At 42.9% G+C, this 24466-nt stretch overlaps 3 protein-coding genes across 12 annotated transcripts in view; all 3 read left to right on the top strand.

Annotated features, from left to right (window-relative positions):
* The window catches only part of TRIM38 (tripartite motif containing 38), a 183565-nt gene extending 169180 nt beyond the window's left edge, over positions 1 to 14385 (top strand). For 9 of the 10 annotated variants that reach the window (XM_035297357.3, XM_035297351.3, XM_035297353.3 and 6 more), the window contains 6 exons: positions 816 to 1373; positions 3708 to 3803; positions 5910 to 6140; positions 7595 to 7617; positions 7701 to 7813; positions 12735 to 14385. In XM_035297357.3, coding sequence (XP_035153248.1) covers positions 963 to 1373; positions 3708 to 3803; positions 5910 to 6140; positions 7595 to 7617; positions 7701 to 7813; positions 12735 to 13258 — 1398 coding nt within the window. In that variant the 5' untranslated portion in view covers positions 816 to 962 and the 3' untranslated portion in view covers positions 13259 to 14385. The remainder of the gene's footprint in view (positions 1 to 815; positions 1374 to 3707; positions 3804 to 5909; positions 6141 to 7594; positions 7618 to 7700; positions 7814 to 12734) is intronic. The other variant, XM_017970839.4, reaches the window with a different exon arrangement.
* Positions 14386 to 18716: 4331 nt separating this feature from the next.
* Positions 18717 to 19901, top strand: H3C1 (H3 clustered histone 1). The gene has a single exon (XM_035297309.3). It carries the CDS (start codon positions 18757 to 18759, stop codon positions 19165 to 19167), a length of 411 nt encoding a protein of 136 aa, XP_035153200.1. The 5' UTR covers positions 18717 to 18756; the 3' UTR covers positions 19168 to 19901.
* A 4-nt stretch (positions 19902 to 19905) lies between these two features.
* On the top strand, positions 19906 to 20506 carry LOC100403391 (histone H4). Its single transcript, XM_035297325.3, has one exon. It carries the CDS (start codon positions 19936 to 19938, stop codon positions 20245 to 20247), a length of 312 nt encoding a protein of 103 aa, XP_035153216.1. The 5' UTR covers positions 19906 to 19935; the 3' UTR covers positions 20248 to 20506.
* Positions 20507 to 24466: the final 3960 nt, after the last annotated feature.

The following is a 24466-nucleotide window of genomic DNA, read 5'->3' as shown; positions in this document are numbered from 1 at the left end:
TAGTCACTAGCCACATGCAACTATTAAGCAATCGAAATGTGGCAAATGGAACAGAAAAACTGAATTCGTTCATTTAATTTAATTTTTATTAAGTTAAATTTAAATTCTCACTCATGATAGTGGCTACTGTATTAGCTGCACAACTACACGTTTGTGCGTCCTCTAAATCCCAATGCATTTTTCTTTCTAGAGAGAAGACTTTCGCTGGGCATGGTGGCACATACCTGTAGTCCCAGATTCTCTGCCAGGATGAGGCAGGAGGATTGCTTGAACCCAGGAGGTCGAGGCTGCAGTGAGCTGTGGTCATGCCACTGTACTCCACTACAGCCTGGGCAAGAGAGTGAGAACTTGTCTCATAAAGAAAAATTAAAAAAATTAGAAGACTCTGAGAAAGGAAAAATAGCTTAGAGCAGTCTGAGCTATGGGGAGTATTAAACTTTATCAGGACCAGAGACAGGAGTGTGGATCTTCAGATAAGACCCATGTTTAAAAGTATCAAACTTTATCAGGACCGGTGAGACAGGAGTGTGGATCTTCAGAGAAGACCCCATGTTTAAAAGCATTTTGTTCCTGACTAGCTGCCTCACCCATTACCTGCATATTCCTGAGATCTGTAATACAAAGAACAATGTACAGCCAATCAAAAGCTTATATTATTTTAATGTAAATTATTGGTAAACAACTCTAAAACTGCTTCTTCTTTTCCTTTAAACAACTACTTGTAACTGCTTGCTAATGAGGGCAACTTGAAACTTTGCACCTGAGTTGCAGTTCTCAAACTTTGCCCAAACTCAACCTGAGCTTTTCCCTTTTAGGTCGACAGCTTCAAGACCTGTGGAAGTCAGTAGCAACCAGCTCATCATCACAGAGCGGTGCAGCTGAGGTGTATTTTCATCACTGGAAAATTCTGGCTGCTTCATCTCCATCTCTAGAGCCAATATTGGAGCTTTTCAAGAAAAGCTATGGCCTCAACCACCAGCACCAAGAGGATGATGGAGGAAGCCACCTGCTCCATCTGCCTGAGCCTGATGACGAACCCAGTAAGCGTCAACTGTGGACACAGCTACTGCCAGTTGTGTATAATGGACTTCTTTAAAAACCCAAGCCAAAAGCAACTGAGGCAGAAGATGCTCTGGTGTCCCCAGTGCCGGGCTCCATTCCACTTGGATAGCGTCAGACCCAACAAGCAGCTGGGAAACCTTATTGAAGCTCTCAAAGAGATGGATCACGAAATGTCATGTGAGGAACACAGAGAGCAGCTCCACCTGTTCTGTGAAGATGAAGGACGGCTCATCTGCTGGCGCTGTGAGCGGGCACCGCAGCATAAAGGTCATACCACAGTGCTTGTTGAAGAGGTATGCCAGGGCTACAAGGTGAGTGTGTGGTGCAGGGGGCCTTGGCAAGTACCTGAGTCTTATCCTGCTCCCTAGGAGCTGAGACGATTTACCCTGAAACCTGACATTATGACTTGGAAATACAGTTTTTATCCTGTCATTCTTCTGAAAAATATTGATGATTCCTTGTTTTCTAGACTGTCCATCCTGACCTCAGTGGGATGGTCGGACTCTGATGCCTATCCATTTGTGTTATGATGAATTTCCCCCTGCTTTAGAACAGATTGTTCCCAGACCAAACACCCACATTTTTTCTTGCATCACACCATGCATCTAATTTGAAAAACCACAATATGTAAACCCATGGGATAGGGCCTGAAAACAGGGAAGAAAGATGCATCACCTGTTAGGTATCCACAGTCTAGTAAAGAAGACAAACCATCAAAAATGTCTGCCTGGAGGTCCCTGGTTTTGGTGGTGGGAGGGACTGTTAGGGTAGGGAGTGGTTCATTTCAGAAGTGACTCCCGAAGGACACAAAAATTGAACAGCTAATGGAGGATTTTCATTTGGGGGATGAAGGGTCAGTGACATTAAAAGTATCACTCTGGTACCTCTACTCTTTTTGTTGTTGTTGTGCGTTTGTTTTCGAGACAGGGTCTTGCTCCGTACAGGCTGGAGTGCAGTGGTGCGATCTCGGTTCACTGCAGCCTCGACCTCCTGGGCTCAAGCAGTCCTCCCACCTCAGCCTCCCAAGTAGCTAGGATGGGCATGCGCCACCATATACAGGTTTAAAAATTTTTTTTTGTAGAGACACGGTCTGGCTTTGTTGCTTACGCTGGTCTCAAACCCCTGGTCTCCCTCCCACCTCAGCTTCCCAAAGTGCTGGGATTAGAAGTGTGAACCACTGTGCCCAGCTACTCCAGCATGCCGATAATAAAAGGAATATCAAGGAGTAAGATTTAAACTATCCCTGTAAGAAAGGGAGGAGAGGGCAGATTTTAAGCAAGATTCAGGAAGAAGACTCAAATATTTGGAAATACTTGGTTGTGGAAGGTGAAGCAGAGGGGTTTTATGTACCAGCCAGGTTTCCTGTCAGAAAGCATATTAAGGAAGGTGGGACTTTGCCGTTGCCAGCTTAGAGGAATGGGCATAGTCCTGATGTCCTTTTTCCTTCTCTGTCTTGTCTAAATTTGAGGAAAACGTTGTCAGGCCCCTTATTCTGACCCATGAGCCCGAGGTGGTCTTGTATAAAGGCTCTAAGTCCTAAGGACATGTCAATCCTAACCATCACTCAGCTCATGGCAGCTCTTCCTTAAACTCCATGGAGCAGCTACTAATTGCAACGATGATATTCCCACTGAATTACTTTCCCAACAAGTAGTAAGAAAAGGAGCCTGCTTATGTTGAAATTGTTTGGTCACTTTACCAGATGGCCAATTTTGGGCACGTTATTTAATGTCTCGATGCCTTGGTTTCCCCATCTGTAAATGGGGATAATGGCAGTGTCTCCCCTTTCTAACACACACACCCAGGAAGTTGTTAAAACCTTAAGGACATTAAAACATAGAAAGCATAGAATAGCACTTGGCATATAGAAACGGCAATGTCATCTTTTGCTAAAACAGTTACACAGAGCTCTTTCCCGAGAATGCTCGAGAATTGATGAGCATACTTGTCGGGTTTACAGCGGACAGGAGACAATTCTTTTAGCATTGACTACAACTAGCAATTTGGGTCAGCTTCAAATCACTTTCAATAGCAATATGAGAAACTTTTTTGAGGAATAAGCTAAAGGTTGACATGAATCATTTTAAATTGGTTTCATGATACCATTCTTCAAAAGAAACCAGAATTCCTGTTTTCCATAAACTGTTTCTAATAACCAGCTGGCACCCTGATTTCTCCTGACTCATAAGACAAAATATTTTATCTGTGCCATTGGTATTGGTTCTGCATGGTCCACCATGTTATTTTACAAAATCTTTTAGATGATGATTACCTTGTTCTGTGTACAGCCTTTTCCTGGCAGGATTCCAGTGGTGGGTATAGCTCAGGCTCTGGGTAAGCAGATGAGGTTGCAATTGTAGCTCCACCACCTGCCAATTATATAACTTTGGGCAAGTTATGTTACCCCTTTGTTCGCCTCATTTTCTACAGCACAGAATGATGTTTAAAAACCTACCCGCTGTTGAGGGTTGCCAAGTATATGCAGGAGCACATATAGCCTTTAGCATGCTCTCTAGCAAAAAGCGATGAGAACTCAATAGCTATTCGCTATTATTCAAATATATCTTGAAAGGCTGGGATTCCCCCCTAGGTCCCTAATGAAGAGTCAAATTGAATAGACTTCACTTATCGAATTTTTCCTTCAGGAAAAGCTCCAGAATGCTGTGACAAATTTGAGGCAACTTGAAGACAGATGTACGGAGCAGAAGCTGTTCACAGCAATACAAATAACTAAATGGAAAGTAAGAATCTGACTTCATTGATCTCAAGCTATTTTCCATTCTAGAGCTTAGGCATAGGGGATGATGGAGGTAAAGCACAATGATGATTTATTCTCACTGAACCAGATCAAAAAAACGAAACCCAAGGAAGAAACCATTATTGATATTTATGCCTCTAGTCGTTTACATCCATGAGAATTGAGCACCAACCCCTTCCATCTTTCAACCACAGTTGGCTGCAATTCCTGATACCTCAGTCAAAAGCAGCAGAATTGCTCTGCCTGTTTACCTAGAACAAGCCTTGACTAGGCCTCAAACTTTAAATACCTCAAAATAAACCTGGTTTGCAGGCCTCAACTCATTACCCTGGCACTTTTACCATGGCAGAGCATCTGGCTCTCAAGTTTTCAGGTATAGAAGCCAACCTTTGTGAACACTTGGAAAGCAGGATGACTCCAGATTCAAATTCATACTACTCAAGCTGATGAGGCTGAAGGAAATACACTTGATTTAAAAGTACATTATAAGTCATACAACCGACACACTTGCAACTACAGACTGTAGGGGCTCTCAGACTATTTCTGTGGCCGACCAGCCTCCACAGTATCAGAGCCACATTCTTTTGTGGAAATATTTAGGTTTGTGCAAAAGTGATTGTGGTTTTTGCCATTCAAAGTAAAGGCAAAAACTACAACTACTTTTGCACCAACTTTTATGTCATTCACTAGCTTGCAGTAAAATCCCACAAACCGATTCCCAGTTTTCCCTCTTGCAAGGGTCCTTTCTAACCTCTACTCTGATCCTTTGTTTGTGGATGTTGATCTGGAGCTCCTGAGTACACTCTTACTTCTCTCATTTCTAGGATCTTGGACAACAAAGACCTTGATTGTTATTAACATATATGAAAACCCACCTATATAAGAGTTAAAGCTGCACCTGTTCCCTACACAAACATTCCACTTCATCCTAAGTCAGACACTTCTGCTGCATCATAGTCAGCAAAACACTGTATGAATTTATTTTAATTTTCAAATTTTTATATTTTTTAAGCTAAGTAGAGAGTTTATTTGGGCTAAGTTTGAAGCCTGCAATCCAACAGCATAGATTAAAGTTACCCTGAGTACACACTCCCACTGCATTAATTTAGATAGCACTAAAGGAAATTGCAATTTTACATCTCAGATGAGACTTTCATTTGATTTTTGTCAGTCTTACACATAGGAATGCTGAGATGACCCTAGGGTAGTGGATAAATATTTTTCAGTTAACCATAATAAATGCCTGCCACACCCTGCGCTCCCCCTGCCAAGAATTGTGGACCCTCTTACCAGCCTGATTGTCTTAAAATCAAGTCTTGATGTTCATTATAAACTTTTACTTCAAGAAAAATCCCTCAGACTCAGAAATAACTTCTTAAATCCCAAGTAAAAACTTCTTTTTATCTTTGTAATTGATAAAGTGTTTGAAGTTGGCCCGAGTTTCACAAATTATCTTGCACTCCTAACCCAGCTTTCTCCTGTCTTGACTGAGGAACAGGGAAATTAATTGAGTGACTATAAGGAATCTGAGATAGCCTCTCCCACATGTGAGTGCCTGCCTCCCACACATGACTCTGCAGCCGGAACCTGGGGACATTCTTCCAGCTTCAGTGACTCATGGGAAAATAATGTCCAAGTGACTGACTGCACTGTGTGTGTGTGTTAAAATATATACAACACTTAAGCATTTAACCACTTTTAAGCATACAGTTTAGTGGAACGAAGAACTTCTACATTGTTACGTTGTTGTGCGACTATCACATACCATCTCCAAACTGCAACTGGGTTTCATCTTTCATCTTCCAAACTGAAATCCACTACCCATTAAACAGTAACTCTCCATTCTCCTGTCTTGCCAACACTTCGTACCCACTATTTTACTTTCTGTCTCTTTGAACTTAACTATTCTAGATACTTCATATAAGCAAAGTCTTGGAATATTTGCCCTTTTATTTCTGGCTTATTTTGCTTGAATGTCTTCAAGGCTTATCATGCACAGCAGGTATCAGACTTTCTTCTTGTTTATCCATCATCCATAGATGGACATTTGGTTTATTTCCACCTTTTGACCATACTTTCTTGACTCCAGGAGAAGATACAGATTCAGAGACAAAAAATCCAGTCTGACTTTAAGAGTCTCCAGAGTTTCCTACATGAGGAAGAGAAATGTTATCTCTGGAGACTGGAGAAAGAAGAACAACAGACTCTGAGTAGACTGAGGGACCGTGAGGCCAGTCTGGGGCTGAAGAGCGACGAACTCAATAGACACATCCTGGAACTGGAGGAAAAATGTCAGGGCTCAGCCCAAAAATTGCTGCAGGTGAGGCTGTGGACTTGGAACAGGGAAAAAAGGTATGTTACTGTGCCATTAGAGGAGAATGGTAAGGAAGCATGGACGATAAAGTAATGTTTCTTTTAGAAATACATCAGTGCCATCAGGCTGGCCTTCGCTACTCTATAGTGTACCTTTATGTCAATTAGAAAAATAAACTTCTGATTGAGCATAGCTTGGCCAAATGGAACCATGGGATAATATTTGCCACTGTTTGCCTCCTTGGCCCGTGTGCACAGAACCCTGGCTGTCAGACTCTCTCCCCAACTACTCCTCTAGGTGACGGATGGGTGATGAAGCGGGGCAGCCAAGATGAGTGATAACATTTTCCCTGATTTGCTTGTAGACCCCTTGCTCCAGAGCTGTTATGGTACAGTCTATAGCTGTATCTATTTGAATATAAACATCTGGAGTCATTAATTCTGGTTCTAACTAACAGGATTGGTGCCTATACTGTGAGGTTGAATATATAGCGTGATTGCTTTACCACTGTGTGATACCTGCTGCCATCGTCTTAGTGACCCAGTCTCAGGGCTGTGTGTGGATTCACCACTAAGGACTTTATTTTTTTTAAAGAGGTTTATTTAGCACATAGTTATGCAGACTGGGAAGCTCAAGAGCATGGCCCTGGCTCCTGGTAAGGGATTTTGTGCTGCACAAAGTGGCAGAGAATGTCAGAGGGGAAGTGGACATGTGCAGAGAGCCAAATAGAAGGAGGAAACTTGCATTGGAACACTTGCTCTCAAGAGAACTAATCCATTACTGCAATAACTAATCTATTCTCCAGAGAGTGAGAACTCACTACCATGAGAACAGCACCAAGCTATCTATGAATAATCCACCCCTATGACCCAAACACTTCCACCAGGCCCCACCTTCCAACACTGCCACACTGGGGGTCCAATTTTAGGGTAGTAAAAGAGAGGTGTGAACACTCAATTTTAATCCTTTTTTCTCAGTCACCCAATATACTCAGCAGCATCCTGGGAAGCACTGGGTCAGTCAAGCACAGAGGGAGGTGTATCTCAGGTTTCCTTGTTTCTCTACAAGGAAAAGAATAAAAGATGAGTGATGTGGACCTTTATGATAATTGATTTCTAATCTGGGCTCACTCTGAAGGAAATCCAGTTACCAAAAGCAAGTCTTGACGGAGGGAGCAGGGGCATAGCTGCTGGCCCTCAGGCTTCAGCAAGGGAGGGAATAGATGCAAATGTTGAGAAACATCCTGCCATGCTGAATCTCCCAGAAGCTGGTGGGAATTATACCATCCGGGTATCCGTCAATATCTAAGACTGGTGGGAATTATTCTGAGTATCCATCAATATCTAAGACTGGGGTAACTCTCTTTACTTCTTGGGGAAAAGCAATGAATAGCCCTGCATGCCAAGCCCTGTGAAATACTGATGTTCCCGTGCTCACCTTTTGTTTTTGTTTCTTTATAGAATGTGAATGACACTTTGAGCAGGTACGTCCTGTGGGAATGCAGTGGGGAGGGCTGTGTGTATATAGAACTGAATGAAATGCAAACCCTGCCTCTGCTTATTCTAGGAGTGGAGCTGTGAAGCTGGAAACATCAGAGGCCGTCTCCTTGGAGCTTCATACTATGTGCAATGTTTCTGAGCTTTATTTTGACGTGAAGAAAATGTTAAGGAGTCATCAAGGTATATGCACTAAAGAATTCCTAAATGCTCTGAATGGAAGGGGCCTTATGTAGTAACCAGGTTTACCACCTGTCCCTTGGCAGGCTCACAGCCAGAGGTTGTTAATTTCAGTAGAGCTTTCATTCTCTCCCTGGTTAGTCTGATTCACTGCTTAGATGTGAGTGAGCATTGCATTCTGGTTATCTGCACAAACTTTTCAAATTCTTATTCTTTCACTTATTAGCTATATTACTCCAGGTGACTCAGTTTCCCCATCTGAAAAATAAAAATATTAACAGCTCCCACTTCATTGGGTTGTCAGCAAAATTAGATGCGTCAACATGTACAAGGTGCTTAGCACAGTGACTGACACATGATCAGAATACCACATCATGGTATTGGATGTGATCACGGTGTTTATTATTAATGTATCAGTCAACTCTTAAAGAAATGCAAGAAAGCTGGCGAGTACGAGAGCCTGTCATTCACATGATTTTAGGAACTTGACTCATAACACAGATGAAAAATGTTATAACCAATTTACTGATTCCAAAACTTTAGAACCATTTACTGAGTTTCCAGCTCCCTTAATTTTTTAAATCAGTGCTGACTATACTTCTACAAATTTGTATCCATAAGTATAATCAAAAAATTCTGAAAATGGAAAGTTTTATCACGATTCATTTGGCTGCAAAAATCTGGCCGACCCTGAAATGATTTGGTGGTTATATTAGTAATCTATTAGTACAATTTACCGTAATTTAGCACCGTCATACAACACCCGTATATTACCTAAACTTTTGTGGTTCAGGAATCTGGGCACAGCTTAGTTGGGCCTGCTGCTTAGGGTCTGACAGGGCTGTAGTGAAGGTGTTGGTCAGGCTGTGTTCTTATCTGGAGGCTCTCATGTTAAGGGAGAATCCACTTCCAAGCTCACTCAGGTAGCAGGCAGAATTTATTTCCTAATGGTTGCAGGACTTTGGGCCCTGGTTGTTTCTGAGTGTTGGCTGGAGGTTGCCCTCAGCTTCTACAGGCCACCCCTCAGCTCTCTGCACATGGGCTTCCAACATGGCCAGTTATTTCTTCAAAGAGAGCTCAGGAGACAGATTCTTGAGAGCAAATCTGCTAGCAAGATAGAGTCTTACATAATGAAATGTAATCACAGAAATTATATCCCATCGTCTTTGCTATATCCTATTGGTCAGAAGCAATTCATAGACCCTGCTCACACTCAGAGAGAAGGAATTTTATGAGGGTGTGAACACCAAGAGGCAGGAATCATGGAATGCCACCCTTGAGTCTGTCTTCCACAGTGGCCAAACCTGAACTGCACTGACTATTTAAAAGTCTTTGTTTATCCCACTTAATTTGAATAAATGTTTCGCTGCAGAAATATTGATGAATTTGATTACATGGCTCTGTCTTAGGCCCTGATGGGGTTGAACGTTAGAGTATATGCATTTTTTGGCCTTTATAACTTCTAAACTAATTTGAATTGCAAAGCCCATTTGGTTCCACGGGTTTCAGATAAGGAATTATAGACCTGTGTTCCCCTCAACTACACAACAGCAAACAACAATGAAACCCAAAAGCTCTCTATATTTCATCCTGACTTTATGTAAGTTTTGCTGGGATTTCATTGAGTTAATTTGCGTAGTCTCATTTACAGAAGGAATCACAACATGGTTCAAGTGAAACTGTTTCTTAAATGGGCTTATCTTTTAACTAAATATTTCTCACCTCTTAAACATTGTTTATTAAATTTTTCTCTTTTTAGTTTTTTCTGAGACAGAGTGTCACTCTTTTGCCCAGGCCACTATGTAGTGGCACAATCTCTGCTCACTGCCGCCTCACCTTCCCAGGTTACAGCGATTCTCCTGCCTCAGCCTCCTGGGTAGCTGGGATTACAGGTGTGCATCGCCATGCCTGGCTAATTTTTGTATTTTTAGTAGACATGGGGTTTCACCATGTTGGCCAGGCTGGTCTCAAACTTCTGATCTCAGGTGATCTGCCCAACTCAGCCTCCCAAAGTGCTAGGATTACAAGTGTGAGCCACTGCGCCCGGCCTAAAATTTCTCTTATTACAAAAGTGATATGAATAATTTATTTTTATTTTTAAATTTATGTTTATTTTATTTTACATTGCCTTCAAGCAGATGCAACAAATAAATTTTAATTAGTCAAACATTATAGAGGATATAAAGAGAAAGTTCAAGGTTTCTCCTCCCGCTTTCCAGTCTGACTTCTCTAGGTAGGGCAACCTATATCTTTCCCTAAGTTTGTACAAACATGTAATGCACCTTGGAGTGACTTACTGGTATGAGGGATGCATATCATAGTTTTACTAGATACTACAGACATTGAAATTATTCCATTTCTACTCCACCAGTAATAGAAGAGCTCTCACTGCTTTAAAACTCCGAGTCTTTACCTATATAATTTATGATTTTGACAGTCTTATGGATTTAAAATCGTTCCTAATTGTGTACTTAATTTGCATCTTTCTGATTGCACTAGTGAGGTTGAGATTCTTTTTGTATGACTAGTAGCTCTTCAGGCTTCTGTGATTTACCCATGATTTACTGTGGTTTAAGAATTTTTAATGGTTTTTTTCTTACTGATTTATGGGAACTTATTATAGCATGTGGATGGCATTGTGCATTTTCATCCTGCTTTTTGATAAATAGGGTTTCAAAATTAAGTAGACACATTTTCTATATGTGAACATATACGCATGTTATATGTTAACATATAGAAAATGTGTCTACTTAATTTTGAAGCCCTATTTCAAGCCTCCCGAGTAGCTGGGACTATAGGCACGCGCTACCGCCTCCGGCCATTCTGTCCTTTTTTTTTTTTTTTTTTTTTGGCCATCTTGCTCCATTGCCCAGGCTGTGGTGCAGGAGTACAGAGGCGAAATAGCTCACTGCAACCTCCACCTCCCCAGTTCAAACGATTCTTGTGCCTCACCCTCCCAAGTAGCTGAGATTACAGGCATGTGTCACAATGCCCAGATAATTGTTGTATTTTTAGTAGAGACAGGGTTTCGCCATGTGGATCAGTCTGGTCTTGAACTATTGGTTTCGAGTGATCCGCCTGCCTTGACCTCCCAAAGTGCTGGGATTACAGGCATGAGCCACCACGTCCCTCCTTTCGTTCTTAATAATGCTCTGACTTAATATCTTTTGATATAATACTACAACCGCTATATGATTATATCATCTATCTTTTAACTTTCAGTCTTTCTATATGTTTTTGTTTATGTGTCGCTGCAATAGACAGGTGGAATTTTAGAAATTCAATTGATATTTTCTCTCAAGTGGTATTACTACCCTGTAAACATTTTAATTTCTCAATATGGGATTTCCTGGGTCATTCAGGTAGCATGAATGAAACCCCAAACTTCTGTGGGTCAGGCGGATAACAGCTGACTGAATAGAGTTTGGAAAAGAGGATATTTACAAAGGTGAGGAGTTGGGAAATCTTGGAGGAAGGAACAGGAAAGCGCCCAGAACTAGGGACACTTAGAGAGCCATCACCTCTTCTGGGCCTCAAGTGGCAGGTGTAGGGAGCTGTAACGATGAGAGAGTGCACCCAGAGGCAGAGGAATGTAGACTCTCCAAATCATAGCCAGTGGTGAGGGACGGGGGTACCGAATACTCCCAGGCTGCATCTTTGTGCCCTGTGTTCTCCTTTGGTGCTTCCCATTGGCTGAACCAAGCAGAAGCCAGAGGGCAGAAAGTGACCACAGGTGTCAGCCTACCTGGGCACAGAGCAAGACAGGAAGGTGAGGGAATAATCTGGAAGAATAAACAGCGTCCAGCACAGGAGAGTTTTTGAACTTGAATTCCTTTATTGTCGTGGACCAGCTGATCAGTGTTTAAGCCAGTAGCACAGTGGCTTCTTCACCTTCTGGTTAGAACATCCTATTACCATTATTTATTTTTAAAACTGCATACTGTCCAGTATCTCACTTTAGGTTATCAGATTTTTTTTCTGCCTTGTTTGACTCTAGTCTGATACTTTTCATGTGTATTGATCCTCAGTGTATTGTCACCTCATGCTAATCTGTATGGAACGTTATCTGAGGGGAAAGAGAAGAGCTTATAATTAAAAGTCATGGAACTAGGCGTGTGTCCTGAGACCTGGGTCTTCCAATAACAAGCTAAGACATTAGCTGAGTCATTTTCCTTCCCTGAGTCTCAGTGTTGGTGGTTATTCAGTAGAGAAGGGAAAAGCTATCTTTATGCTCAGCTGTTTCATGATTCCTGGAAGTCTTGCATGGGAGAAGAACTTCAGACAGGATGGTGACCATATTAACTGATTAGTTCTGTACCTTGACTAAGACAAAGATGATGCTGATGACATTATTATCACTACCACTTATTAGGTGCTTACCGTGTATCAGGAATTTTACTGTGTGTTAAGTAAACATAGCATATTCAATAACACCCACGTTTCTTTGCAACAAATATGATAATTTCCACTTTATAATTAACAAAACTGAGGCTCAGAGAGTTAAATGACTTGCCTAAGCTCACGCGGTTTATAAGAAACAATACTTGGGTTTGAACACAGGCTAGTTTTATTGAAAGTAACTTGTGGCTCAGCATGGTTGCTCACACCTGTGTAATCCCAGCACTTTGGGAAGCCAAGGAGGGTGGATCACCTGAGGTCAGGAGTTCAAGACCAGCCTGGCCAACATGGCGAAACCCCACCTCTACTAAAAATATAAAAATTAGCCACTTGTGGTGGTGCAAACACTCAATTACTCAGAAGACTGAGGCGGCAGAATTGCCTGAACCCGGGAGGCAGAGGTTGCAGTGAGCCAAGATAGTGTACGACTCGGTCTCAAAAAAATAAATAAATAAATAAATAAAATACAATAACTTATGTTCTTTGCACCAACGAAAGTGGTTTTGTGTTTGTTTTGTTTTTGCAGTCAGTGTGACTCTGGATCCAGATACAGCTCATCATGAACTAATTCTGTCTGAAGATCGGAGACAAGTGACTCGAGGATACCCCCAGCAGAATCAGGACACTTCTTCCAGGAGATTTAGTGCCTTGCCCTGTGTCTTGGGTTGTGAAGGCTTCACCTCAGGAAGATGCTACTTTGAAGTGGATGTTGGAGAAGGAACTGGGTGGGATTTAGGAGTTTGTGTGGAAAATGTGCAGAGGGGCACTGGCATGAAGCAAGAGCCTCAGTTTGGATTCTGGACCCTAAGGCTGTGCAAAAAGAAAGGTTATGTAGCGCTAACTTCTCCCCCAACTTCCCTTCTTCTGCCTGAGCAGCCCCTGGTTGTGGGAGTTTTTCTGGACTGTGAGGCCGGAGTTGTATCCTTTTACAACGGGACTACTGGCTGCCACATCTTCACCTTCCCAAAGGCTTCCTTCTCTGATACTCTCCGGCCCTATTTCCAGGTTTATCATTATTCTCCTTTATTTCTGCCTCCCCTAGATGATTAAGGAAAAAAGCAGAGGCTCTTTCATTTAACCAGCCCAAAGAAAATAATGTAAATCACATAAGGGCAGAAAATTTGGTCTGTTTTCTTCACTGCCATTTCCTCAGTTCTCAGAATAGTTCTGGGATTTTAGTGGATATATAATTAATTTACGCTGAATAAATGGAGTTAGAAACTAAAAATACCGCATTTGGTTGACCTGCACTGGGACAAAGCAAGGTAGTGGTGATGATCATACGTTGCTCTATCTGTCTTTGAGGGATCAGGGCTTTGATTTCCAAGGTCTTCAGGTGATGAGTGAGGGGACCCGCAAGTCGGAGTGTCTGTGTTCTCCTAGTTCATTTCCTATCATTTGAACTCGGGGGTGATGAAAGAAAGCTGCAATTGTCTGCCAATTGCATTAAAACAAAAAGGTGGAAAATCAAAATAGCATTGACACTTCCAACCACGACAGGTTGTTTAATAATCTGAGCAGCAGTTCTGGAGGTTACCAGACCTACTGAGATCTGCCTGAGAAACAGCTGAGCAGAGTGTGAGAGAAGGGTTAAGACTAGCTTCCTGGTGTTGAATAGACAGAAGGACTGATGAAACAGAAGACAAAGTCCAGGCCTGGTGCCATGGCTCACACTTGTAATCCCAGCATTTTGGGAGGATAAGGTCACACTTGTAATCCCAGCATTTTGGGAGGATAAGGTGGGTGGATCACTTGAGGCCAGGAGTTTGAGACCAGCCTGACCAACATGGCAAATCCCCATCTCTACTAAAAATACAAAAATTAGCCAGGTGTGGTGGCAGGCGCCTGTAATCCCAGCATTTTGGGAGGATAAGGTCACACTTGTAATCCCAGCATTTTGGGAGGATAAGGTGGGTGGATCACTTGAGGCCAGGAGTTTGAGACCAGCCTGACCAACATGGCAAATCCCCATCTCTACTAAAAATACAAAAATTAGCCAGGTGTGGTGGCAGGCGCCTGTAATCCCAGCTACTCGGGAGGCTGGAGGCATGAGAATCTCTTGAACTTGCGAGGCCAAGGCTGCAGCCAAGGTCATGCCACTGTACTCCAGTGTGGGGGACAGAGCGAGACTCTGTCTAAAAAAACAAATAAAATAATAAAATACAACCTAAAACCTAGCAGTCTCAACCCTGTGATTCTATTCAATGGCACCAAGTTCAGAAGTGGTAACTGGAAACATCCAAACTTATCAAAAAGAAATGGGTCAATAACTTATGCTACTCCATATGAAGGATTTCTTTTTCTTTAATGACAGAGTTTTAGAAAAGTCTCGGCAGAAGTGTATATAACTACATTGTAAAAAATTTTTATTATTTTTGTTTTGAGACTGGATCTCACTTTGTTACTCAGGCTTGAGTGCAGTGGCACAATCTCTGCTCACTGCAGCCTCTACCTCCTGGATTCCAATCATCCTCCCACTTTAGCCTCCCAAGGAGCTGGGACTACAGGTACATGCCACTGGGCCTGGCTAATTTTTGTATTTTTTTGTAAAGACAGGGTTTCACCATGTTGCCTTGGCTGGTCTCAAACTCCTGAGCTCAAGCAATCTGCCCACCCAGCTTCCCAAAGTGCTGGGGATTACAGGTGTGAGCCACTTCACCCAGCCTTTGTTTTTTAAATTAATACTCTTAATTAAAAGACAAACCATGTATGTATACAAGGCCAGGCACAGTGACTATAATCTCAACACTTTGGGAGGCCGAGGATTGCTTGAGGCCAGTTTGTAGACCAGTCTGGGCAACATGGTAAGACTGTCTCCACAAAAAATAAAACATTATCCTGGCATGGTAGTGTGGGCATGCAATTCCAGCTACTCTGGATGCTGAGGTAGCAGGATAGCTTGAGCCCAGGAGTTCGAGGTTACAGTGAGCTGTGATTATGCCACTGCAGTCTACATGGACAACAGAGTGAGACCCTGTCTCAAAATATTAAAAAATAAAACGGAAAAACCAAAACCATGCATGTTTATAGATAGGTGTATGTAAAAGACTTAGGTCACATATATTTCTCACAAAAGTAGGGTCTGGCACGTCTGCCGCTGGGGTGGCTACCAACCTGTGGGAGTCCCCAAGACCGCCAACGTAGATGTCTCGTTCAACCTGAGGGAGAGAGTGCACGGAAGTGAAAGAAAAAAGTAAAGCGGAGTCTGGAGGTCTGCGTAACTTATGGTCAAAACGCAGCAAGTTTATTCTTGTGGGTTACAGCTTTTATACCTTTTTTCTTGTTACATTTACTTTATCTCAGCAGAAAAGGGGTAAACAGAAAGGAAATAGAAACTCCATAAAAATAGTTATCAGGGGCTTGTGATAACCGCTCACAAGTAGTTTAAGGGGGCTTGTGGTAATAGTTTACAAAGCAGTTTATGTTTTTCAAAGATACACAGTGCAAGCAAACAATGGCGCCCTTGAGGTGGCTTGTTAATCCTGTTTTCCATCAGGATGTAGAACAAAGGCTTAGCTCCAGGGAAAATATGGGCAGGGGTCTCTTGTCCCTCTTAGGCATCTCAATTGCAGCAAGTTTATCGCTTACACAGAGACTGATGGGGACACGAAAGCAGACCACAATGTCCTCATAAACCGCAGACCTTTGCTTTGTATTCTGTTTTTGCCTCAGTCACTCAGCCAGCGGCCTTTGTCTCATCTCTACTGCCCTCGAGATGGGTGAGTGCAGATAGGTCCAGCAGCCAAGATGGGGCGAGTCACGCTGCTGTCTCAAGCCCTTGGTGCGAACACCGCACAGAGGGGTCTGCGGGTTTCTTCTTGGTGGCTGCTGCAACCTTAGCTGGTTTCTTGGCCTTCTTGCCAGCTGAAGGTGTCTCAGGATCGGCGGAAGCGGGAGGCGCGGTTTAGGACATGGTGAGGGAGTACACTAAGTAAACGGTTAAAACCTAATGAAGCAGGATGCAAAAAAACGCCCCCGACGCGGCATATTTATAGGGTGGGACTGTGCAGTGATTGTAGTGCCCTGCCCCTCGCAGTGCCGAGGGTTTCGTCCAGTCTCAGAAGGCTGCTGGGGACCTCTAGGGCCTATGGTCTAGCTTCGCTCATCGCAAGCAACCACACCAAAAAATCTGCCCGGGTTTCCTCGCTGTGAAAGAAATTGTAGGCAGACTGCCCCCCAGTAACATCGGAGGGTGCAGCTTCTCTCTCAAAAAGCAGCTCTTTTTAGGGAGTGGGTTGAGGGAGAGTAGTTTCTAAATGCAGCCCCATAAGCATCCGAGGAGTTTTATTAGAAATTATTAAAGGTCCGTTGCCAGAGATGTTCATTTTTAATTTGCAAGAAATGCAAAGTTAAGTGTTTTGAATAACTGGGGAGGGAGAGAGGAAAGCGCCGGTTTTAGGTCACGTTAGGGCTAGTTGTCACCAACTGTTACATTTTCTGGCAATGTTTTAGAGCCATGTGTCTGGCGAATACCTTTCACGTCAAAGAAGAATGAATCGTAAAAAACACCAACATTCACTAACGCTGCAAAAGTGTGGAAAAGTTTCTGCAATTGCAACTTATTTCTACAGTCCAATGCACTTCAGGAATTTCCAGTGCCCTTTTCACCCATACAACATGCCCCAGATGGGTGCTAAGGTTTACAACCTGTGTTTCATCTTAGCACATACGATCAGCCTATCATGATATGGTCAACTCATTCTTTTATTCAACAAAGATTTATGGGCCTCACAAGCCTGCGAAAGGCGTTAAATAAATGCTGGGTAGATGAAATCGGATCCCTGACAGGCATTCTGCTGGGAGTTTAAGTCCCCTTAGGGTGAAAACAAACGGCACACCCTGGGGATAAGATTTTATGGTAACCTCCTTTTAAGTTTTTTGTGGCTGTTAAAGCATTTCAGAGTATCAATAAGCTAAACGACCTCACATTCCCAGTCAGAGACTCAGGTAACTGGAGAATAAACAGCTATTAAATCGACATCCACTTCCACAGTCCTATTCTGTATAATCCCCTAGCACAGTGGAGAGTGACGTAATGAAGTCTTGTTTCCGCTCGTGTTGTTGTAGTTTTCAAATAAGTCCGCACAGTGCTAAGTAACCTGAGCTTCTCCCCTTTTCCTTCAAACAACGTGTCAACCAAATAATGTAGGAGTCCCAGATAAATATTGTGTATATCTTCTGCAGCAGTGCTGCCTACGTCCCATTTTATTGAGAAGCCATGCTTTCAAATGTTTCACGTAATTTCTAAGAATTTGGAAGATAATAGTCGGAAACTATGCATCTTGGTTTGACGGCTCGTCAGTTATGAAACGCAGGTATACGCGTTTGGAACATTTTTGCAACTAAACCCCTTTTAAAAGCTATTAATCCTTCTTAGGGTAATAAGCGAGGTATCTGAAAAAACGCAACTTTTAAAAAGGAAATACTTCGAATTATCTTATTCAGGAGTTTCCATTTCAAATAATGGGTTCTGTCTCTGTTTCTATTGGGTTAAACTGGCTTCAAATAAAATAGGAACGCTCCATGCAAATGAAGGATACTAGATCTGTTTTCTAAGTGGCTGTTCGACAAAATAGCCTAAACCAATCAAAAGGTAGAATATGGCCTGCCTCCTGTTAATATAAAAGCGGTCATAATACATACTTTAGTGTTTTGAGACTTTAAAAATGATTGCATTAGCTTCTGGCAATGCTAAATTATGTTCCTTGCGGATTACAGTCCAGTTTCTCTTGGGCCGAGTCCACCTCCTGCTCGCAAAAGGAACAATCCCAGTTGGTGGTACCTGGCGGCGGTGAAGGAGAACGGCCATTTTGCGACCAGCAGACACCTAGGCTTTAGAAAACAAAAGCTGCAGAACGCTGCAAGTATAGGATTCAGAGAGCGTAAACAAGAGAAAGACGTTTCATAGATAGTGCTTCTATGAGTGATAGTGTAATTCTATGTTTGAGATGCTTTGCAGATTCATTAACGCTTCTAAGTCAAGGCGTTACAAAGGAATCCACGTCTGAAAGGTTTCAGAAATTCCTGGAAAGGGTACATTTCCGGAGAGGAGGTGAGCAATATTTTCTCTTGTTCTCTCCTAAAAAGCTGAAGGTTATGCAGAACTGGAGAACTATAATACCTTTGGATCAATGTCTTGTTTTATGAAGAAGTGCCTTCAGGTTATGAAAACGACGTGTAGAAGAAGGGAACAAAAGTTCAAGTCCAAGCCGACGCAGTGGTTTGGCTTGTAATCCCAGCTACTCCGGACGCTGAGGCGGGAGGATCCTTTGAGCCCAAGAGTTGAGGCCAGCTCACGGAACAAAGCAAAACTAAACTAATAGAATGCCATTTAAAAAATAATAATCTGTAGATTTGGAATAGAACATAGTAGCTAGTGAAACTGCAGGTTTGTTGATGGCTTAAAGATAGACCAATCAGAGCTCGTAACGTCATATCTAGCATCTTCTATCATCCAATCACAGCACTTTACATACTATAAATAGCAGAGCCGCTGGAGGCTGTACTTGCATTATTGTTGGCCCTTGTGGTGCGTGTGTTCTTTTGTCATGGCTCGCACTAAGCAAACTGCTCGGAAGTCTACGGGAGGCAAGGCTCCGCGCAAACAGCTGGCCACCAAGGCGGCCCGCAAGAGCGCTCCGGCCACCGGCGGGGTGAAAAAGCCTCACCGGTACCGCCCTGGCACCGTGGCTTTGCGCGAGATCCGCCGCTATCAGAAGTCCACAGAGCTGCTGATTCGTAAACTACCTTTCCAGCGTCTGGTGCGCGAGATTGCGCAGGACTTTAAAACGGATCTGCGTTTCCAGAGTTCCGCTGTGATGGCTCTGCAGGAGGCGTGCGAGGCCTACTTGGTGGGGTTGTTTGAGGACACCAATCTGTGCGCCATCCACGCCAAGCGCGTTACTATCATGCCTAAGGACATCCAGCTCGCTCGCCGCATCCGCGGAGAGCGGGCGTAATTACTCTGGCATCTCTCACTGCCCAATCAAAGGCTCTTTTCAGAGCCACCACATGCTCAAGTAAAGTAGCTGTAAGCAACTTAGAGGAAAGGAAATGCACTGGGGCCACTTCTTTTCGGCTCACCACCAAAAGGTTTGAAAACCATTCAATTTTGGCCGGTTACGGTGGCTCGCGCCTGCAATCCCAGCGCTTTAGGGGGGCTGAGGCTGGCAGATTACTAGAGGTCAGGAGATTGGGACCAGCGTAGCCAACATAGCTAAACCCGGTCTCCAATAAAAATACAAAGATAAACTGGGCGTGATGGCGAGCGCCCGTAATCTCAGCTACACGAGGAGGCTGAGGCAGGAGAATCGCTTTGAACCTTGCAGGCAGCGGTTTCAGTGAGTCGAGATCGCACCAGTGCACTCCAGCATGTGCGGCAGAGCGATACTTCATCTCAAGGTATTCGGCTTAAAATAGATTTGGAATGAGAATGGGTTTACATTTAACGCTTTGTTCCTCAAAGCGCAACGATGTGACTCTGCTAAGAAAATAAAGGCCATTGGTCAATGGTTTGGTTCCACCCTCGTGTCTCCACCCTTCCCCACCCGCTGCTCCCGCCAGTTCCTGAGGCTTGGAGGAGGGGTTAAGGGAGGGGACTGTAGACGTCACGTTTACCGCCTGCGCACTTTTTATTCTGTGCCTACTTGGGAGTTGGGGGAAGGTAGATATATAAAGATCGGTTTCTCTATTCTCTCACTTGCTCTTGACTCACTTTGTGGGAAGTCATGTCTGGACGTGGTAAGGGCGGGAAAGGTTTGGGTAAGGGGGGTGCCAAGCGCCATCGTAAGGTGTTGCGTGACAACATCCAGGGCATCACCAAGCCGGCCATCCGGCGTCTTGCTCGGCGTGGCGGGGTCAAGCGGATATCTGGTCTGATCTACGAGGAGACTCGAGGGGTGCTCAAGGTGTTCTTGGAGAACGTGATCCGTGACGCTGTCACCTATACGGAACACGCCAAGCGTAAGACGGTCACTGCCATGGACGTGGTCTACGCGCTCAAGCGCCAGGGACGCACCCTTTACGGCTTTGGCGGCTGAGGTTGCCGATTTCTCCACAGCTTGCATTTCTAGACAAAAGGCCCTTTTCAGGGCCGCCCAACTAAACAAAAGAAGAGCTGTATCCGCTAACCCAAAAAGCTCAGTGTATGATTAACATGAATGATACTGAGCTGACAACCCAGGCAGCAAAGATTATGGGAATTTAGTCCCCTCCACTCACTAGATACGGGTAGGGGACTCTGAAAAATGAATGGAAAAAAAACCAAGTAGTGATAAGAATTTGTATTAGTTTCCAAGGAACAAAGAGAATCGCTGCCCAATCAGTGAGCGTCATTAGTAGCTGTCAACCAATCAGAGCTGATGAGCTAATACTTCCTGAGGCAATCCAGAGAGCGCGAGGGGAAGCTAGTAAGTGTATTGAGAAACGACAAAACTTTTTCAGGAAAAAAATATTTTTTAGGGATTATGAAAGAAAATCAGCTTTTTAAGTATCCTTCAGTCACGCACTGAGAGCAGTGCTAAATTTATTGCCACCAATACGATTTGCCTCGATTAAAAAAAAAAACCTGAAAATTGAAGCCGGATTCAGACTCCTGGAATATCCAGGACACTAAATTTAGGGGAGATTAAACTGGTTTAGAGAGAAAAGCAGCTATTTCAGTGTTAATGCAGCCTTCAGCAGTTAGCCATGTTTTTTCCTCAGTGTTAATGCAGCCTTCAGCAGTTAGCCATGTTTTTTCCTCAGTGTTAATGCAGCCTTCAGCAGTTAGCCATGTTTTTTCCTCAGTGTTAATGCAGCCTTCAGCAGTTAGCCATGTTTTTTCCTCAGTGTTAATGCAGCCTTCAGCAGTTAGCCATGTTTTTTCCTCAGTGTTAATGCAGCCTTCAGCAGTTAGCCATGTTTTTTCCTCAGTGTTAATGCAGCCTTCAGCAGTTAGCCATGTTTTTTCCTCAGTGTTAATGCAGCCTTCAGCAGTTAGCCATGTTTTTTCCTCAGTGTTAATGCAGCCTTCAGCAGTTAGCCATGTTTTTTCCTCAGTGTTAATGCAGCCTTCAGCAGTTAGCCATGTTTTTTCCTCAGTGTTAATGCAGCCTTCAGCAGTTAGCCATGTTTTTTCCTCAGTGTTAATGCAGCCTTCAGCAGTTAGCCATGTTTTTTCCTCAGTGTTAATGCAGCCTTCAGCAGTTAGCCATGTTTTTTCCTCAGTGTTAATGCAGCCTTCAGCAGTTAGCCATGTTTTTTCCTCAGTGTTAATGCAGCCTTCAGCAGTTAGCCATGTTTTTTCCCCCCTTTACGTAGAAATGGAAATTTGGGTGATAGAAATATTCTGAAATTAGATTGTGATGTTGGCTTTACAACTAAGCAACATGGTAAAATTCATTGAATTGTACCTAAAGCGGGTAAACCTTATGGTATGTAAAATATCAGTAAAGCTGATTTTATGTACATACACATATGTATTTCTGTATACACACAGAGAGAGAAATGATGCAGGCAGGGTGGCAGGACATGAGGTTGTTAGCATAGGCACTGTTGGTCTGTGAAGGGCCTCTTGGGCTAAACTTGGAAGCCTGGGCTTTGTCCAGTCAAGTCATTATAGCCATAGTATTAAAGAATGTTCCTGGTCCAGTTATGTGTTCCAGTGGTACAGCAAGCTTCAGAACTCAGCAGGAAAATGGATGTGAACTTATTTGAAGTTAGCTAATAGGGAAAAATCTTACTCTCATCTGAATAGATACAAGTGCCTCTGTCATTGTGCTCTTTGTACCATTGTTACAGAGGACTGATTTTGGCCTCATTATGAAAGCTTCAGTGATGGATGTCTTTTTATTTTGGGGTCCTGTTTTCCACCTGACAGTTTCCATTCAGGATTTCTTGGGGAATTTATACATGTACACAGCTTGGTTTAATTTAAAACTGACAATGAAAAGAATTAGCAGAGCCGCTATAAACCATCCATCCTGGATGGTTTCAGGAATCGAAGAGTCAGAAGAGCAAAAATGAGCCTGGGTACAGAAGGTGGGTCATTTTCTGTCTTTTTTAGCTGGTATTCTAGAAATATTTATTGATCTTATATGCAGATATTGTTGTAGACCTTGGGGCACGTAAGTTAGCAAATTATAATTCCCTTTCCAGAATTCCAGAATCAATGTAGAGAGGTGTGTGGATATAGATTTCCCATATGGGAGGTCACTATAACAATATCCGTAATTAGCTCCTGTTATGTTTTGCCTGGCCTTTTTAGTTCATAGCATTGCTGATAGATCATAGTCATCTTAGACATTCGCACCACCACCTTGAGCCTTCTTCAATGCAGTCCTTGTTCAGAACAAAGTTAATGTTGCTTAATTAGCAAGCCCTGCACTATCCCCCAGACTTTCTAGAGAGTATCTACATGCTGATTGCTTCAGGCAGTGGCAGGTCAAGGAATGAGAGATGGGGAATTGATTGTGGTAGCATTCTAATGGGCTTAGCGGGGAGCCTGGAGACTTACACAGAAGATTCATGCATGCATTCATTCAACAAACCTCCATAAACTACCTATTAAATAGTAGGCCTGTTCTAGGTGCTAGACATACTTCTGGGACAAAACAAAGTCTCTACCTTCAAAAAATATATTCTAGTTGGGAGAGAGAGAACAGAAACAAAATAATATATGTACATATATATATTCTTATTTGTATTTTTGTTAAATATATTGTTATATATATGTGCATACATATATATGCTATTTGAGCATAGTCGGGTATATACATGTCAAATGAGCAGAAAAGCGTAATATTTTACAAAGGATGATCACAGGAGGTCTCTTAAGGTTGGTATTTGAGTAGAGGCTTGAAATAAATGAGATTTAGAGCTCTTCAGATTTCCTGGATAAGTCACTTCTAGGGAGAAAGAATAAATATAAAGATGCTGATGCTGGAAATGCTTGGTCCATTCCAGAAACAGCAAGGAGATCAGTGAAGAAAAAGAACTGTGAAGAGATTGAGGTCAGAGAGTAGCCAGCATACAGATCTAGTAGGACCTCCTAAGTAGGTTTAAGAAACTCATCCTCGTTTGCTTGGGACTAAGTTTCAGCACTGAAAGCCCTATACCTGAGAAACACCTGAGAATTAGGCAAACTGAAATTGTTGGTCATCTGACTTCTAGGCTATGATAAAGATGCCGTTTTTTATTATGAAGGTGCTGGAAAGCCACTGGAATGTTTTCAGCAGACAGTGGACGTAATACCTGTAGAAAGGATCACTGTTGCTATTGGATAGATAAATAACTGTATGATAAAGGGATTAAAAGTGAAAACAAAGACCAGTTAGGGGTCACTGTGTTCATCCAAACAAACCGCCATGAAAGCAGTGAAAGGCATTTTGTCAACAGAGTGAACTGCACTGGATGAAAGTTGTAAGAAGCTCAGAACAAACAAGATTGCATAATTCCTGGGGCAAGCTGCTTAAAGGAGTCCTATTGATTGATGTGAAGACTATCAGAGGAAAAACAGACGGTGTTTATGTATAAACACATTTATATTGGACACGTTTGAGATGCCCATTAGATATTCATGTAGATAAATATGCAGTTGTATATGAGTCTAGAGATTAAAGGTCAGGGAGATGATTTATAACTGCAAACACTCTTTTTTTTGAGAGTTTCACTCTTGTCATCCAGGCTGGAGAACAATAGTGCAATCTCAGCTCACTGCAACCTCCACCTCCTGGGTTCAAGAGATTTTTCTGTCCCACCCTCCAGGGTAGCTGGGATTATAGGCGCCTGTAATCACGCCCAGTTAATTTTTGTATTTTTAGTGGAGACGGGGGTTTCACAGAGTTGACCAGACTGGTCTCGAACCTCTGACCTTACCCATCTTGGCCTTCCAAAGTGCTGGGATTACAGGTCTCAGCCACAACGGGCCGATTTTTCTGAAACAATGTTTCATTCTGAAGCTTTAAGTGGGTGGAAGCAGACTGATAGAATTTGAGAGGGGGTTGGCATCCTGGGGATGAGGAACAGCCAGAAGCTGACACTATCACAGGCTTTGGCATTGCTAGAAGTTAACGTGACACTTACAGCTAGGCTTTGGTGTTTTCCTATTGAACATAAACTTTCAGGGAACACTGAGCATGTAAGTGGTGAGGCTAGGTGAGTTCACCAAGAAAAGAGGAGTTCAAGAACTGAGCCAGAATACACCAGAGTATGTATGTAGTGGAGCACAGCTTTCTCCTTTTTTAGTAGGGCTGTGTAGAAATAGTCTATTTTATAGAT

Source organism: Callithrix jacchus, chromosome 4, assembly GCF_049354715.1.
Source record: "Callithrix jacchus isolate 240 chromosome 4, calJac240_pri, whole genome shotgun sequence".
NCBI classification, from domain to species: Eukaryota; Metazoa; Chordata; class Mammalia; order Primates; family Cebidae; genus Callithrix; species Callithrix jacchus.
The sequence above is the reverse complement of the archived record's forward strand: the minus strand, read 5'-3'. Positions and strand labels throughout refer to the sequence as shown.

Excerpts from the sequence above, each read along its gene's own strand:
- H3C1 (XM_035297309.3), top strand. The coding sequence starts at position 18,757 with ATGGCTCGCACTAAGCAAACTGCTCGGAAGTCTACGGGAGGCAAGGCT.
- LOC100403391 (XM_035297325.3), top strand. The coding sequence starts at position 19,936 with ATGTCTGGACGTGGTAAGGGCGGGAAAGGTTTGGGTAAGGGGGGTGCC.